Genomic DNA, 19,007 nt, shown 5'->3' on the forward strand with positions numbered 1-19,007 from the left:
GAAAGGCTTTCTGAAGTCCCTTTTAGGACAGAGTGATGGGAAATCTCTGGATACCTATATTTTTCTACTCCCCCAAACCACTAAACACTGCACCTAGAAGAATCTATTACTCCAACAAATACTTATTGAGCGCCTTCTGCTTGCCAGGTTCTGGAGTCCAAGGAAAATGGAAAATGTCCTCTCCTGGTAATCACCTTGGCATTCTCATTCCCCGCTAGACTGAAGAATCTATTGAGATCTGGAGGATGACTGGGTCTTAGTCATTTGACCCCCATAAGCCCAGGTCTTTGTAGTTGTTAAGCGTTTCATAGACACTTGCTGAATGAATAAATGAATGAATGTATGCTGTATGAATAATGTTGACAAACAAATGAGTGAATCTCCTTTTTCGTGGCTTGATGTACACACCACTTATGTTCACCAATCTCTTTTAGGTCATTCACAGACACTTTGAGGTTAACTGACAGGAAAGACATGATCTGAGTAAGAGAGGGGTGGGGCTCTAAGGCCAGGACCCTCCCAGTTTCCCAGCATGCCAAAGAATTAGAAGACAAGAGGGCAGGCAAGGGATGCGTTTCTTCTGTTTCCCTAATTGCCTGGTTAGTAGCTTGTCCCCTTTCTAGTTGGTTACTGGTTCTCTACCTCCATGAGGCTGCAGCCAGGATTCGGGTACCTAGTCATCACAGAAAGTATACTTTTGATTTATTAATGCTTTTGCTCTCAAGGCTCTTTCAGAGATTGCCTCATTTTTTCCACCAAAGCCAAGATGTGAGGAGATAAGCGAGGCATTTTCTCCAACTTCAATTGGGAATTCAACATAAATGGCTCAATGGATTGCTTATGTTCACGTGGCTGAGGGACCTCCTGACTGTCAGCCTGGTGTTTTTTCACAGGACCATTGCCTCCACTGGGGGAAACTGCTGGCAAGCATACAAACTAATGGTCTGCTTTCACCTTCCCTTAAAACTTATCCATGGAGACTGATAGGGTCATATGAACAACATTAACCTAAAGTTTGCTGCCTCCAATCCCCCTCAAACCTCGAGGTAGTTTCTCACATGTGTTCCAGAATTACCTGCTGTGCCTACCTTGCCAACGTTTGCAAAGTCCCTTCTTAAGAAAGTGACGTCTGCACCAGGGTTGCTGTGCCCTGATGTTCCCAAAGCTGCCAAGACTTGGGGTGTATCTTACACCACGTGGGGAGAGCTCCCCTCTTCCTGACCCAGGGTCCCACCCTCTCACTGGGCCCCACAGCAGGGCCGCTTGTGCCTCCTGGTGTCAGAGCCCATGATGCAAACAGCTTCCTCTTGACTGAGCTTGGACAGCTGTCCACGAGGCTGCTGAAGCAGGCACTTCTGCTGTTTTTCCTAGAGATAAATAATTATTCTGACGCAGAAATAGTGGTTAAAATAATTTCCAAAGTATTTCATGTTTGATATTTAAGGGTCATTTTCACCCCCATATAATTGAGCAAGAACCAAAAAATCAAAATATTTTGTTTAAATTAAAAGATACTGGTTGCATGGTCAACTAGGGTAAGATAGAGATCTGATGAGCACAGTAGTTGTTAAAGATGAGGTTCCTGGAGGGAACACAGGTAGGGGAAAGAAAAATCCTCACCATTGTGTCTCTCCCTGTACTCTGGAGTCAGAAACAGAGAGGCATAGACGGAAAGACTATGACTGTGTGGGGAGGAGGAAAGGAAAATTGGCCCAGGGAAAGGTTTAGCAAACATGAGGTGTACACAAGAGAGAGTCCAACTAAGACGAAAGCATGTGGCCTTTACTAGCCCCCAGCAATCCAGTATAGTATGGTATACTTATTTAGAAATGAGCAGTTGCAGAGTTATGGAGGACTCGGAGCCTATCTATAATCTGATGTATTTCAGCTTCTATAATTACAGCTTCTATTGCATATACCTTTCTGCAGCTCTGTTCAAATACCAAAGGACGTCTCTTACTTTAGAAGAGAGAGGGAACTGGCTCTAAAGAGAACTCTCCAGGTGAGCAAGAGAGTGGGCAATTCCAATACAACAATAAATTAGATTTTGCTGACTTGTTGGAAACTCTTAGCAGGAAAGTTTATTCTTGCAAACAAACAGTTGATGTATTGACAATAGTTATGAAAACAAACTAACCCAGTACTCAGCTGACTGCTGGAGCAGAGCAGGTCACTACTTCCTCAGAGAGATCTGATTTTTATGATGTTTTAAACTTTACAGATCCTTGATTTGTGACTTTAAAAATCGTTATTTGGAAACCTAGGTATAACAGCATAATGTATTGTGTAAAAACTGTCAGAAATTGTATGTCGGTTTTTGTCATAAACACTGGTAATTTTATTCTCTTATTTCCCCTTTTCTTGCCTGCTCTGTTGCCTGGGGTTCAGGTGGCCGAGTCAAAGCCCCTTGTTGTTCAAGCAGATGTCCTGCAGAGGGAGCTAGAGAGCTGCCTGAGAAGAGAGTACACTGCTGAAAATTTACCTTTGCTTCTGTTGCAGGTAAGAGTCAAAAATTGCAAAAGCAATTTGAAAGACAGATCTGGAATTTAGTAGAAATGTATGAACAAAGCTGGCTTTGTGGTATATCCTCTGGTAGGATTTTCTCTACATGTGTGGTTTGCAGAACTTGTTTAGTGTAAACACTCTTCTTTGTTAGAGACCCATGCCCTACTTAAGTTCAGCTTGGTTACAGTTGCTAAACGATTGACTAAGTTTCTACTAATTAGTCCTTATGCTGGTATTATGAGGCAATACAACATTGACTAAGATTGTCTCAGTCCTTAAAAAGCTGTTGGCTGACCTTGGGGAGATATTTCTGGAAATTTCAAGAAAATAACTCACGACACGAAGAAAAAGATTTTCCATAAAGATTATTATTGTGCATTATAATAAAAGTGAAAAAAATGAAATTGCCTTAATGTCTAACAATAGGAGAAAGAGTTAAGAAAAATGCTGTAATACTTGATAGAATCTTCTTCTGCCATTAAACACTTTTTAGAATAAGGAATTATTATGTTCTTGTGTAACATCAGTTAACAAAAACCAGTGTGTATATGTGTGTGTGTATGTATCATAATAATGGCCATGTAATGCATAGAAGAGTCACATAGACCAAAATGTTAGCAATCAGTCTTTGGATAGCAGGATAATGAATTTCCTCTTTTAACTTTTATAGATTTTCTAAAGTTTTTATAATAAGCATATATTGTTTTGGTTTTTAAAATTCTTTGTTCTTTGCTCTGGTGTTATAAGTTATATCCTCGCTATGCACACAAATTAGTTCATTAGCAACTAGTCGGTAATTACTAATAAATGAATCACAAAGAAACAAAAGATATTGAGATTCTATTTGCAAGTCAAACTTTTGTCATTACCTTCACCCAGGATTCTCTTTCACTATCATTTCCGGCACTCTTCATTCTTTTATATATTATCAGTGGTTCTCATGGCAGAGAAGGGGAGGGTGGAGATGGGGGACATTTGGCAATGTCTGGAGACATGTTTGGTTGTCACAATTTGGGGATGGGAGTAGGTTGCCACTGTAATATAGCAAGTAGAGGCCAGGAATGCTGCTAAGCATCCTCCAACGTACAGGACAGCCCCCACCACCAATGTCAGTGCTGGGGTTGAGAAACCTTGGCAGAGTCGATGTCCATATGATATCATTTATCTTCTGCCTAAAGAACTTTAACATTTCTTGTGGTGCAGATCTGCCAGGGACAAATTCTCTCAGTCTTTGTTTTTATGAAAAAAGTCTTTATTTGCCTTCATTTTAGAAAGGTATTTTTGTTCAATATAGAATTCTAGGTTGATAGTTTTTCTCATTTATCACTTTAAAAATGTTGCTCCATTGTCTTCTGGCTTCCATTTCCCAACACAATGTGTCCTTTTGTTCTTTGGTTGCTTTTAAGATTGTCTCTCAAAGGTTTGAAGCAATTTGATTGTGACTTTCCATGATGAGGTTTTCTTTGTGTTTTTCTTGCTTGGAGTTGATGGAACTTCTTGGATTGTGATTTTATTATTTTCATCAATTTTTTACAAAATTTCAACCATTCTTTCTTTCTTTCTTTTTTTTTGAGAAAGATTAGCCCTGAGCTAACATCTGCCGTCAATCCTCTTCTTTTTGCTGAGGAAGTCTGGCCCTCAGCTAACATCTGTGCCCATCTTCCTCTGCTTTATACATGGGATGCCTACCACAGCATAGCTTGCCAAGCAGTGCCGTGTCCACACCCGGGATCTGAACCGGCGAACCCCAGGCCACCGAAGCGGAACATGTGAACTTAACTGCTGCGCCACCAGGCTGGCCCCACCATTATTTCTTCAAATATGTTTTCTATGTCCATCGCTCCTTCTGAGACTCCAATTACACATGTGTTAAATCACTTCATAGTGTTCCATAAGTCACTGAGGCTGTATTAATTTTTTTCAGTCTTTTTCTTCTCAGTACTTCATTTTATATAGTTTCTATTACAATATCTTCAAGTTCACTACTGTTTTCTTCTGCACTATCTAATCTGCTGTTCATCCCATCCAATGAAATTTTTATTTCATATATTGTAGTTTTCATTTCTACAAGTTCTATTTGAGTATTTTGATGTTTTTCATTTCTCTCCTTATGATGTTCACATTTTTTCTTTCAATCCTTGAACATGCTGAGCATATTAATAATGCTTTTTTAAAGTCTTTGATTGCTATTTTCATCACTGATGCCATTTCTGGGTCTGTTTCTCTTCATCAATTTTCTCCTGTTTATGGGTCATATTTTCCTGCTTCTTTGCCTGTCTAGCAATTTTTTTTGACACTGGGCATTGCAATTTTACATTATTGAATGATGATTTTGTTTGTACTCCCTTAAAGCGTGTTGGACTTTATTCTGGCAGGCAAATAAGTTGTAGATCAGCTTCATACGTTCAAGGCTTGGTTTTAAGCTTTGTTAGAGCAGGTTTTGAGTAACCTTTGCTCTAGAGATAGTTTATCCTTATTACTAAATTGTGACCCCTCTGACATCTCCAATGAATGCCCCATGTGTTCACTGAGGACTCTTCATTCTGTCTGACTGGAAATTGAACATCTCCTAGCCCCGTATGAACTCTGAGAACTGTTCAGTTTACAATTCCTAGTCAGTGTTCTTTGCACAGCCTCATGGAGTTTCACCCTCTGTATGTATGGGGTAATAATCAGCAATGAACTCAAAGGCGTCTCTCTGCAGGTTTCTGGAGCCCCTTGTCTGTATAACTTCCTCCTCTCCAATACTGTGCCCTGCAAACTTCAGTTTATTCGACTTCTCAAACTTTAATTTCTCTCTCCTTAATTCAGAGAGACCATTGGGCTCTGCTTAGGATTCCCTTTCCTACTCCATGGTTCAGAAACCGCCTTCTTTAGGCAGAAAACCAAAGAGATTGTTGGGCTCATTTCATTTGTTTCCTTTTTCTCAAGGACCACAGTCCTGCGTTGTCTGTTGTCCCATGTCAGGAAACAGTTGTCTCCTGTATTTTGTCCTATTTTCTAGTTGTTTATGATGGAAGGGTAAGTCTGGTCCTACTTATTCCATCATAGCCAGTATTATTTTTATTATCAGAAATAAAATATTTTAAAAGAGTTGGCTTATTTAACTACTCTGAAGTATAAATAAAATTTAAAGTTAAAAGCTATAATTTACCTGTAAAGTGTTTTGTATTTTAGACTCATAACTTCAGTTTTTAAGAAATTTTAAGCTCAACTTTAGACAATTTTACAGGGTTTTTTGTCACTGCGAAAATTGTTCACTAACTGATAAATGAAACTACAATCTGTTGGATTGGCAATGGATCATATAGACTTAGAAATGCCTACTTGCTTTATTTAAATTCAAATGGAATCATGAGCCAGATTTCCTAATTTTATGATCTTCATATAGAAAAAATCATTCTTTCCAAAACAACCAGAGGTTCCTATTGTTAGTATTCTTGAGACTTAATTCAGTCTTCCTGTTATAATTGCATACTAAGTGTTCATTTTTATTCTCATTGTTAAAGTATTATACAGAGAGAATTACTCAGCTGGCCCAGAGTAAATATTTACACATGCTTAGGTGGAAGAGGTTTTGCCAGCACAGTAAGATCATGGAGCAACTTTATCCTCTTTACAAGGTAGGAAGCCTATGAGTAGAACCTGTACTATTTGTCATAATGAAAGCAAATGGTCCATAAGCTTGTCAATACTCTATTATTAAGTATAGTCATCATGCCTGTACATTATAACTCTAGACTTCTTCATCCTATATAACTGCAAATTCGTGCCCTTTGGCCAACATCTCCACATTTCTCCCACCCCACCACGCAACTCCTGGTAACCACTGTTCTACTCTCTGCTTCTATGAGTTCGACTTTTCTTTTTCTTTGGATTTCACATAGAAGTGAAACCATACAATATTTGTCTTCCTCTGTCTAGCTTATTTCACTTAGCATAGTCTTCTAGCTTCATACATGTTGTTGCAAATATTAGAATTTCCTTCTTTCTCACGGCTGAATAATATCCCATGATAATGTGGTAATATATATGTACCACATATTCTTTATCCATTCATCAATCAACAGACTCTTAGGTTGTTTTCATATCTTGGCTTTTGTGAATAATGCTGCAGTAAAGACAGAATACAGATATCTCTTCAAGATACTGATTTTGTTTCCTTCAGATATGTACCCAGAAGTGGGATTGCTGGATCATATGGCAGTTCTATTTTAAATTTTTTAGAGGAATCTCTATACTGTTTTCCATACCAATTTATATTCTCATCAACAGTGTAACTTGTCAATTTTTTTTAAGTCACAGCTGAAGATGGGAAAGGAACTAATGCATGTACCTACTTGCCTATTCTGACTGTGGCAGAAGATAATGATACCTATTTTTAAGAATAAGATTTGAAGGAAGATTTATATGACAGAAAATGCACTTTCCTTCATAGACTTGGTCTCCTCTGCTGTAGGTAAAAAGCTGAGAAGCCAACTGCAGTTAGCAAACATCCTCATGCACTGACCTTTGCTGAAGTCTCTTTCCTTCAAAGTCCTAAGAATGTGACTACTGCCCTTGTCAGTCAAATTCAGAATGTGGAAGAATTTTGATATTCCAAGAGCCCCTTATTTGGCCCCCAAATAGCATTACCCTTTGCTTGGAGGCAAATGACCTCAGAGAATAAGGCTTGCAAATAACCACGTTCTGTCTTTGCCTCTCTCTTAAATAGAAACAAGTTGCCTACATTATGCAGGAGTACAACGATGCCCTTCAGAGAGCTGAAAGATTGTCTGTTGCACGAGAAAACTTCCTTATGGGAAAAAACAATCCACCTAACTTAGTGACACAGGAAGACCTGACTATCTACACAAAGTGGTTAGTGTGTCACCTACACTCACTCGAGGCTGTTCACCACTACCTGCAGGTACGTGAAACAGTAATGTGACGATGCAGTGCCCTCCCAGGATGGTCAGCACATTGTTTTCTCACATCTGTCACCTCGTTTTGAACTGTCAGTTTCTATATTCCACCCGCCCCACAAATGACAGGAAAATAATGGGTCACTAGCTTTTTTCCTTGAAATCTTATTTTTTGGAACTTTGTTCTAATGAAATCACTCCATTAATTTAGCTTTCTCAGAGATGTCTCTGCTGTGCTATTTCCTATTCTCTCTGTAAGTTCTTGTGTCATCATCTTGTTCAGGATTTAGCTCACCAATGTAGATCCACTTTTTTGTTCAGCAATACCTAATGAAATTCTAATGTATGCCAGGTACATATCCTGGTCCATGTTGGGAAGGTATAGTCTTTACTGGAAAGTAACTGGGTCCCAGGATGGTAGGGAAATGGGCAAACAAATTGTCAACTGAAATACAATGTGATAAGAAAGAATAGAATAATTATAAGCACAGGGTAAAGAGTGTCACAGGGGAGAACCCCTAACCCAGGCTAGAGGTATCAGAAGGGGTGAAGTGGTCACATTTTCACTTTAGAAAGATTATTGTTTTGCCACCTAAATCTTTCCCGACTTCTCCATGCCTTACCTCAGTGATACCACCAACCACAGAGTTACCCAAACCAGAAACCTGCCACATCCTCACATCATCCCTTCATCAGTCAGTCACGATGGGGTCTACTTCTGATTCCATAGGATATGGGATCTCTTCCCACTCATGTGTTGTAGTAACAATCTGCTCATAAGTCTGGGTCCCCCACTGAACTGTGACCTCTTTGAGGTTGGTTCATGTCTTGTTCATCTTTGTGTCCCTAGCACCCCATGCAGTGCCTTGTCCACTAGGGGTGCTTGATCAATGCAGACCTGCCCAGAGGTTAAGGTAGCTCAGAGCTGGTGACAGCGCCAGGTCTCCCAGTTCCAGATTTAGCCTCTCATGATTAGCCAGTTTGCTGAGGCCCACCTCTACCTCCCTCCTTCTCTATCAAAGCAAAGGGCTGCTCCTGAACCAAAGTCTGGAAGCTTCTGTGAGAATCAAGTTGACATGCGGCCTCTTGGTCGTGCCCTTCTGCAGGCCCTCCAGTATCTGCCCATCTCCAAAGTCCTGAGTGTAGTCAATGAACTCCCTGAAGTTGGTCAGGAGGATGAAAAGGTCCGTGTTGACGACATCCAGGGTTCTGCATCTCCAGGCTGTATGGATACCAGCATTTCAGGTAAGAAATTAGTCTCCTTTCCCCTAGGGTTATGTGGAGAAAAGAAGATTGTGATTTTGCACATGTGCTGTTTTGTCACATAATCTTGCTTGAAATTTTTCTGCATACCAGAAAGCTATATCTCCTTAATAAACAACTGTTAATTTAATGTTTTCTGGTGGAAAAAAATAGCAAACACTTTTCTTAGGTGTTATTATTGCTGTAGTTATAAATAGGAAATTAAGAGAGAGGTGAAAAGCAATGCATTCGATGTCGAGAACGCTGAGTGCTAGACCTGTCTGTTATGGCCTTAAGTGTGGGTCTGCATGTTAGGTCATTTCATCTCCTTAGACCTCAATTTACTCATCTCCAAAATAAGCCTTTCAGATTAAGTGAGTTCTAAGATTTCTTTCATTTTTAATATTGCATGATTTAAAAGACTTTCCTTATCTGAATCAATTTAATAGACTTAGTGCCCTTACCTTGTGTTACAGATGACTGGAAACCTGATCAGGTTTCTACTCTGAGTGACATATTTGCTTGGGGTATGTACCGGATGTACCTGGAGAGGCAGCCAACCCATTTGTGGGGAATCAGAGAAGGTGTCTCAAAGGAGCGGAGTCTAAACTGGGTGTTTAGAGAAGAGTAGAAGTGAGCCAGGCAAAAGGAGGTGAAGACTCTCACCTTCTAATTTGTCGTTTAATGTATAAATCATACTCTTTGTTTACCCTGAAGGCCTATAGGTAGTTCAGCTCCCACTAAGTCATTCCTCAAAGGGTCTGTTTCTCCTGCAGACTGTGAGAAAAGGGAGTCCAGCCTATGTCCCCCAGAAAGCCAGCACCAGATGTTTGTCAGATAGGCCTGGCCGAGCACAGTGCAGCCTGTGGATTGTGAGGGAGAAGGTTGGGCAAGAAGCAGAATGGCCTTCCCCATCAGCAGAGGAGGCCCTGCCTCCAGTTGTCTCAAAGGACTCTCCCTTTTCTCTTCTGGTGTTTACTGATCTTAATGCTGTTGATTTTGGACTTTTCCCAGAGCCGACGAGAACAGAAGCTGCTTTCATCTTGTCCCGACACGCAACAGAAACAGAAGAACTGAAACCTCAGCTGAAGCTCCTGCTCTCCCATTTCGGTATCCCCTATGACGTAGAGGGGCTAAGGGACGCTGCTAAGGACACAGAACTTTTATTCCTGGTACTTGATGGACTCTTTCTTAATACAAATATGTGTGTTCATGAAAGAAAACACTAGTATTTGCCACAGAGTTTGATTATGTATACTGCCACAATGGTTTCTAGAGTGATAAAATATAATAGTAATAGGTGAGATTCAGAATAACTTCTCTCTGTAAGAGTAATGGGACACTTGAATATCCAACCCAGAGGGGCTGTAAGATTTATTTTTCTGCAGAATTTAAAGAAAAATGTAGGTTGTAGCTCATAGTAGATGATGTAAACATAGCCAAGATTTAGCAAATTTTCATGGTGGAGTTGTCTAGTGTCTAAAGCCCTTCACTTCTCAGAATGTGTTGCAATAGCTCTACTGTTAGCAAATGCTTTATATTCAATAGAGTGTATATTGTGTAGCAATTTCTAGAGTCATGTGGTCTGCCCTCTTATAACATAGCGTTGCACTTCCTTAAAAAAAAAAACTCGGGGCTGGCCCCGTGGCCGAGTGGTTAAGTTCGCGCACTCCGCTGCAGGTGGCCCAGTGATTCGTTGGTTCGAATCCTGGGTGCGGACATGGCACTGCTCATCAAACCACGCTGAGGCAGCGTCCCACATGCCACAACTAGAAGGATCCACAACGAAGAATATACAACTATGTACCTGGGGGCTTTGGGGAGAAAAAGGAAAAAGTAAAATCTTAAAAAAAAAAAAACAAACTCACTCATATTATCAGAAGCCATGTTAAAACTTGTTTCCCAGGGAAAAATAGGATTATTTTTTAGTTTCTACAATAAAGATTTTTTTCTAGCTCTGGGTGTATAATATTTGCAAATTTATATATTTGATAGGTAAAAGTAATAAATTGATCCAAATTGGCCAAAATCAAGTCTGAATGTCTTTGAACGCTCCTCACTGTCTCCTCTATCACTATTTGCCTTGACCTTGAAGTTTCACTTCCACGTGTGTTGTTCCAGTGTGATTTTCCTAGGATTATTTCCAGTAGTGTGTAACAGACTCTTTAAGCTCATAGAACCCGTGGAATCATACGTCCTCTGGTTTCTTTGAAGGTGAAGGTGTTTAGATTTTGCCTTTCCTTTTGTATCACCAGAGGCACTATCTTCAGCAGAGTACTTCTATGGGAATATCTTTACCCTCATTGTCTCCATGTATTATGATAGACAAAATCCAGAAACAGAATAAGATGGTGTTTAAAAAGAGTAAATAAATAAAATAAATTTTAGCACAGCAGACTATCATCAATGATAACAAAAGAACATGAGGCTGCTGAGCACTCTCACAGGGTAGCCTTGTTCCCCAAGAATCGCTTGTCTCCTTTATATAGTGATGGTTTCTACTTTCGATTTTCTTATCACCGTATTACATGCAATACCAGTTGTGCTCCCAAGATAATCAATCACATTACAACAGTTTTTTGTAGAGAAAGAGTTCCATATTTGGCTACTGTTTATTCTGATTCTCTAATGCCCTAGAGCAGGGTCAGCAAACTACAGCCTGCAGCCCATCACCTGTTTTTTTAAAATACAGTGTTACTGGACTACAGCTATGCCCATTCATTAATGCATTATTTATGGCTGCTTTCACACTACAACCACAGAGTTGAGTAGTTGCAACAGAGACTGTATGGTCTGCAAAGGTTAAAATATTTGAAAAAGTTTGCCGCCCTAGCCCTAGTCTAGCACTGTCTCATTGAACTTCCTGCATGGATGGGTCTGGTCTGTATCTGTGCTGTCCAATATGTTAACCACTAGTCACGTGCGGCTACGGAGCACTTGAAATGTGGGTAAGTGCAACTGAGGAACTAAATTTTATTTAATTTTAAATGAATTGACATTTAAATGTTAAACAGCCACATGTGGCTAGAGGCAACAATATTGGATAGCAAGCCTGGGAAGGACCAGCATTAACTGGAGGAATCTTTAGCTCTATGACTCATTGAACTCACTCACTCATCCTAGAAACCTTTGTTGAGGCCCTTGTATGTGCCAGCACTGTGATAGGTTCTGTGTGTATAATAAAATATAGATAATACAAGAGTGACTATTTTAACCATTTTCAAGTGTACAGTTCAGTGACATTAAGTACATTCACATTGTTGTGTAACCATCACCACATGGTAGGTTCTTGAGATTCGTAGGCTGTGGAAGCTCACCACGTAGTGAGGAAATCATGACGCAGTGTCACCAGTGCAATGACGTAGGCACGGCACAGGCTCAGCCAGCCTGGAGAAGGGAGGAAGAAGTGTTCTGCAGCTGGAAGTTATGGCACAGAAAGCACAGGAAGCACTCAGTCTGAAAGTGAGATGTGAAGGGATTGGCTGAGGTACCTTAAAGAGTTTTCACAGGTCTTAGGCTCTGGACCCTTCTCTCTGCAACATCCTGGTCAGGCTTCTGGCAGCCGGATTTATCTAACCCCTAGATTTTCTAGTTTACCAGGAGGCCAGAAAAAGTGAATGTATTTCCTTTTTGGACAATTTACTTCCCATTTACAGTCCGTCTCAAAATATGTATAAATAAGTATATCATATAATTTCCAACATTTGGAAAAGATATTCAGAACAAGTAACACACATACACACACACAATTATGATAATGAGCTGGCTGAATACATGTGCCTCTCAGCTATATACCTTTAAGGTCCTGTGATTGTCACAGAGTTGTGTTTTGTGAATTAGTTTGACTCCAAGACTGTTTCAGAGGCGATCGGTAGCTGTTTTTGAAACTGCCTGCAAGCTGAGGCTTTTTTCTGACCTCCACCTCTCTTTTCTTAATCCTGTTTAGGTTTCCCAAAAATTTCAAAGCATCTTCATGGAGCAACAGAGAATGCAAACATTTCCAGATTATGATGTTGGGAGAACTAAAGCAGAGAATTTGGGTTTGGCAGGACCTAGTATGGCCTTGAAAAAGAGAGCCAACTGGACTTCCTTTATAAAGGTAAGGAGACCTGTGGTGACAGTCACCTCTCACTGATGTCAGCAATGTCATGAAGTATCCTCCAAGTGGGCAACCTGGCAGCACCAAGTCTGTCAGGTCCCTGTTGTCCCCTCTACTCAATGCCCTCAACAAACTGTCCCCTGTGACCAAGGATAGGTGCCTGTCAGAGGCAGAGAGAGAACCTGGCTCAGTGCACCAGGATCTCCAGCTCCTTCCTGCCTTGGGTCTCTGTTGAAGTTAGCCATGGTGATCTACCTTCTCTAGAAGTTCCCCATACTCCCGTACCCCTCTCTATTGGGTCACAACTCCCTTCTTGTTGTTAGTGGTCTCGACTATTTAGCAAGAACAAAGAATAACAAATTTTGTGTAAATCCAGCCTTTCAGTCAAAAATTGTTTATTGAGTACACCCTGTGTGTCAGGCATGGCCCTTGGTGCTGGAGACGTACAATTCACAAACAATACACAAGTCTGCAGATTAAATGAGATGATTTTAGGGGGTGGTAAGTACAGTCGATTCTCATTATTTGAGGTAGTTATGTTCTATAAAGTTGCACAAACACTGAATTAACAAAAACCAAACTGTTGCTCATAGGGGAAATGCGGGGTTAGGTTCATCAACTGATCAATACATTACCTTGTTTTACGAGTGTTTCTGTTTAAAGAATATGTTGTTGATTCATTAACCTCAAACTTGTGGCCAACAGTACTATAACTCATACCTAAAAGAAGTTCATTGATCACATGTATTTCTTCTACCAGACACTGCACAGCCTTCCTGCACCTAGGAACTGTAGGCAGCACTTCAGCACGATGCATGGGGGCCATTTTACACAGCGAAATCACTAACAGAAACCACAAAAGCACAAAAATGTGGCACTAAATCGACCATAAAAAGACACTTGTTTACAGTATGAGAGCTGAAACAAGAAGGCAGTATGTCACCTTGTTTGATCTCAGCTGGAAGTGTGGAGTTGGGCGACTGAAATTTTTCACCATTCTGTGTATGTTTATGAATGACCAGGAAAGCTCTGTCAGAATTGATTTTGGGGTTAAAAATAAATTTTAGTGACTGGCAAATTTGCAAATACAAAATCCATGAATAATATGGATCAATTGTATTATGAAGAAAACAAAAGTCTTACGAAATAAAGATGGACGGAAGGAAAGGAGAGAAATCAAAGATTGCTCCTAAGTCTGGGGCTCAAGCAAGTAGGTGGTTGGTGTAGGGGAAGCCAGACTTCCATTTTAGATTGTTACACTTGCCATCCAAGCATAGACATCAAGGAGACAGTTAGATATAATAGGCTGGAGCTTAGCGCTAGATATAAATTTGAGAGTTATCAGTGTATTGATGTATTTACAGCCATAGAACTAATTTTGAAATAGAGCTTGTCAGTGTGAAAGGTGAAGCTTCACATGTGGAGTCAAAAGGAGTCTTTGTAGGCAAACTTCTCTTGCCCCATAAATCAAGTGTGATGCCCAACACTGATGGATTAGGGTCCCTCTTGCTCATGGATGGTGTTGTGTTATCCCAGATGGAGCCCCTGCGTCTCATAGGCCAGGCACCAATAGTGACTGCTGCTGCCATCTTCATCCACAAATCCGTGAACCCACGCGGACCCTTTCCAACACTTCACATGCTCCAGCAAAGTTTCCAGCTCTGAGGCCAGATCCCATTTCAGAAGCTCCTTGAATCTCTTTGCTTGCAACTCTTGTTTAGAACCGTTGTTACGTTGTAACTTTGTGTGAACACGTTTACCCACTAGATTAAGCCAAAATGTGATCCTTGGCAAAAGAAGCTTTTGACCAGACTAAAAGAACGGAGAAGAATAGATGTATTAATGCAACTCCAAGCGAAGTTTTTGAAGGTAAGAAAGTAACCATGTTCCCAAGTAGATAAAATTCTTGCTAAAATTGTTCTCAGAAAGCCGAATTTTCTTTCCCTTTTAAAAAAATGTTAGCCATGGATTCACTATGAAGGCTTTATTTGGAACTTTCTAATCTAATTGCCAAACTTTTATAATCCTGTTAGCTTTCAGTAGAGAGTAACAATTGTCAGAAGAGCCAGATTTTAGACCAGCACTAAGTCTTTGTGTGATATTGGTCTAGTCACATAACCTCCTTGAGTTTTAGTTTCCTCATCTGTGAAACAAAAATATGGGACTAAATTATCATATTTTTATTGTGTTAAAAAACACATAGCATAAAATTTATCATCTTAACCATTGTTAAGTGTATGGTTTAGTAGTGTTCAGTATATTCACATTATTTTGAAACAGATCTCCAGAACTTTTCATCTTGCAAAACTGAAACTCTATGCCTTTTAAACAGCAGTTCCCTATTTCCTCCTCCGTCCAGTCCCTCAACCCCCATTCCTCATTCTGTTTCTGAATTTGACTACTCTTAGATACCTAACATAAGTGGAATCATACAGTTTTTGTCTTTTTGTGAATGGCTTGTTTCGCTTAGCATAATGTCCTCAGGGTTCATCCATGTTGTAGCACGTGACAGAATTTCCCTCCCCTTTTTTCCCTCCATGAACATTTATATCAGCTTTATTCGCAATAGCCGAAAATGAAACAACCAGATGTCCTTTAGTGGGTGAATAGTTAAACTAACTGTGGTATATCTATACCATGGAATAGCAGTCAGCGATAAAAAGCAACAAACGAGTGAAATATCCAAGAACCCAGATGAATCTCCAGAGAACTATGTGAGTAACAAAAGTCAATCTCATAAAGACTGTTTGAGTCCATTTATACCACACTCTCGAAAAGACAAACTATAGAAATGGAGAACAGATTTGTGGGTTCCAGGGGTTAAGGAGAAACTGGTGAGGAAGGAAAGGGAGTCCTGCTGTAAATGGGCAATATGAGAGATCCTGCGGTGAAGGATCTGTTCTACATCTTGAGTGTATCAATATTAGCATCCAGGTTGCAACACTGTACTACAGTTTTCAAGATGTTAACATTGGGGGAGGTAGAATGAATGGTACATGGGATCTCTTTATGTTTTTTCCTGATTTCTTTAATTGTGGTAAAATACATAACATGAAATTGACCATTTTAACCATTTTTAAGTGTGCAGTTTGGTGGTGTTAAGTACATCTATATTGTTGTGCAACCATCGCAGCCATCCATCTCCAGAACTCTTTTCATCTGGAAAACTGAAACTCTCTACCCATTAAACAATAATTCCTCATTCCTCCATCTGTTCCCTTGGCCTCCGGCAACCATCATTCCACTGTCTGTCTCTGTGAGTTTGACTGCTCTAGGTATCACATATCAGTGGAATTATACAGTATTTGTCTTTTTGTGACTGGCTTATTTTACCCACCATAATGTCCTCAATGTTCATCCATGTTGTAGGATATGTAAGAATTTATTTCCTTTAAGGCTGAATAATATTTCCTTGTATGGATCATCCACATTTTGTTTATTCATTTGTTGATGGACATTTGGGTTGCTTTCACCTCATGGCTATTATGAATAATGCTGCTATGAACATGGGTTTGTAAATATCTCTTTGAGATCCTGCTTTCAGTTCTTTTGGATATATACCCAGAAGTGGAATTGCTGGATCATAGGGTAATTCTGTTATTAACTTTTTGAGAATGCTCCATGCTATTTTCCATAGTAGTTGCAGCATTTTACAATCCCACCAACAGTGCACAAGGGTTCCAATTTCTCTGCATTCTCACAAACACGTTCTTTTCTTTTTTTTATATTAGCTATCCTAATGGATATGAGATGATGTCTCATTGTGGTTTTGCTTTGCATTTCTGTAATAATTAGTGATGTTGAGCATCCTTTCGCATGCTTGTTGGCCATTTGTATATCATATTTAGAGAAATGTCTATTAAAGTCTTTTGCCCACTTTTAAATTGGCTTATTTAATTTTTTGTTGTTGAGTTGTAGGAATTCTTTATATATGCTGGATATTAACTCCTTATCACATATATAATTTGCAAATGTATCTCTGATCTACTCAAGATTTCCAACCCTGAGCGAGTAATGCAAGTGCTCCAAGATCATGCTGCAAAGACAGTCCGTCTGGTTCCATCTCATCCAACTTTCATGGCTTCCCAGGATTTGCATCAGTGCAAATATGACCAAATCTGGGAGAACATTTATAGCAACATCAACCTCTACCAGGTACAGTGGAAAGAAATAACCCATATGCCTTTCTGTTCAACTCACGACCTGTGTGTTGATCTAAGAAAAATACTTTGGTAGTTTTTCAGAGACCCTCCCTGCAAAAGCTCTATTTCCTAGCCAAGTTTGTTTTCTTTATAAAAAGATTAAATGCTAATTAAAAAGAGAGATATAAAGAGGTGTAATATAAGATGTTGCTGTCAGGACAGACTCAACAGGTAAATCCCAATGCAAAGCTGCACACTCCAGTGCCAAACACCAAATGAGTTGGACAGTTGTTAAGTATTGTGAGCGTTTAGAGGGAAAGTGGTCCCCACAGAGTTGGCTCTACTGGGGAAAGCCTCTTGAAGGAGGAGGAAGCTGAGCTGGGCTTGAAGGAAGCACGGGGCTTAGGGAAGTGGCGGTGGAGAAGGAAGTAGGGAGCACATTCTAGGAGAGAAGCATGAACAACAATGCAGAGCGATACTGTACGTGGAGTGTTCAAGTCCAGCTTGGTTGAGTGGAAGATTCATGTGGAAATATAGTGAAGAGAAGTTTTTTTCAGTGGGGAGGAGGGGGCAGCTTGTGAATGACCATAAATTCCAACCTAAGGAATTTGTGCTTTATCCTGTAAGGGAAGTGATATATACAAGGCTGTATTTTTCAGGAAGATCAACATGGCAGCAAGGTGTTTCTTGGATTGAAAGAGGGAGAGATTGGAGGCAGGGAAGCCAGTATCTACTACATAGGATAGACATGAAGTTTGGCAATGAAAGGAAGTTTCTACACAAAGCTAGTGGATATTTGTCTTTACAATGGTGCTGTAACATTTTTGAAGCTCTAATCTGCTATTATTTGCTGCTATAAGAGAAGAGTTTTATTTCATTTGCTTATTTAAGATGGGAAGACTCAATGTATTTCTGGAAGTCTGAGAGGGAGGAGTAGCGTAGAAGAGGAGATGGAAGATAGGAAAGGGTAAATGTGAGAAGCAGATGACTCTAGGGAAATAGGAGGGGATGGGATGAAGAAACCAGGTGGGGGAGTAATTTTGAGAAAGGGAGAATGACATCACCTCCCCTGAGGTGAATGAGATAAATAGAATTTTCAGGTGCAAAAAGATAAGATGTGGGAGCTTGTGAATGGCCCTGGCTGTCTCAGGAGAGGAGGAGGAGGCAGGGGAGGATGTCAGCATTAGTAAGTAGAAGGTGAGAGTGGCTTGTGGGGAGGTGTATCACTGTGGGGAAGGCTACAGGATCGCCAATGAGAAAAGAATATAAGGATGACCATGTAGCTAAGAGGGCTCAGATGAGATAAGAGGGCATGAATTTATAGCGAGGCCATTTGGCATAATAATTCTATTACATTCACCCCTAAAGATAATTGTACAGTGACTAAAAATTATACACAAAGTTGAAGGTATGGAGAAGTTTATTAGAATGCTACAGAGAGAAGCACTGTCATGATCCACCATCCCGGGCTGGGTATGGGAGGAAGTGAAAACCTGAAATGGTTACACTAATGACTTATAGATTGGCTGGAAGCAAACACACATGTGCACGCAGGTGTATACACACACACACACACATGCACACACAACTTCTATACCTTTTCAATTCGTTTAAACAAGGATCTAGAGAATTTATGAAAAATGAATTGGCCACACAGATCAGGAGCAGATGCAGCATATCATGGCATGGATCTCCCTGCCCCTGAACTCTCTGATGGGACATGCAACCACCAGGGAGATTCTCTTCTCAGCTAGCATCCTGCCAGAGTTGAGAAAATAGCCACATTTTCCCTATCTCATTGCCATTTCACACTGAGGTATATGTCACCATTCAGGAGGACATTATACTAGCAAGGGGACATTTAAAACATCTGGGTCTTCTGCTTCTTGAACCGAACGTAGGGGGAAGGGCATAGGAAGCAGGCAAGAAGGGGGGCGCGAGGGCAGAGTCAGCCTAGTTACCCCCAAACAAGACCTCTGCTCCTAGGATCTGGATACTCTACGTCTTGATGCTGATGTAACCTTTACCGGGGGAGTTCTGCTATTAACATCTGAGAGCCATTGCCACAAATCTGTTTCCCTCCTTGGCTGAGAGAATAGGAAGAATTGAACTCCT

At 40.3% G+C, this 19,007-nt stretch overlaps 1 protein-coding gene across 5 annotated transcripts in view; it reads left to right on the forward strand.

The window, feature by feature from the left end:
• The window catches only part of LOC102147786 (uncharacterized), a 165,451-nt gene that overhangs the window by 23,576 nt on the left and 122,868 nt on the right, over positions 1-19,007 (forward strand). For 3 of the 5 annotated variants that reach the window (XM_023650884.2, XM_070225345.1, XM_070225344.1), the window contains 9 exons: positions 1,930-2,002; positions 2,389-2,499; positions 6,015-6,128; positions 7,220-7,414; positions 8,516-8,654; positions 9,666-9,823; positions 12,598-12,750; positions 14,518-14,619; positions 16,744-16,905. In XM_023650884.2, coding sequence (XP_023506652.2) covers positions 1,930-2,002; positions 2,389-2,499; positions 6,015-6,128; positions 7,220-7,414; positions 8,516-8,654; positions 9,666-9,823; positions 12,598-12,750; positions 14,518-14,619; positions 16,744-16,905 — 1,207 coding nt within the window. The remainder of the gene's footprint in view (positions 1-1,929; positions 2,003-2,388; positions 2,500-6,014; positions 6,129-7,219; positions 7,415-8,515; positions 8,655-9,665; positions 9,824-12,597; positions 12,751-14,517; positions 14,620-16,743; positions 16,906-19,007) is intronic. The other 2 variants (XM_023650885.2, XM_070225346.1) reach the window with 1 other exon arrangement.

The sequence above is a fragment of the Equus caballus genome, chromosome 10 (assembly GCF_041296265.1).
Source record: "Equus caballus isolate H_3958 breed thoroughbred chromosome 10, TB-T2T, whole genome shotgun sequence".
Lineage (NCBI taxonomy): Eukaryota > Metazoa > Chordata > Mammalia > Perissodactyla > Equidae > Equus > Equus caballus.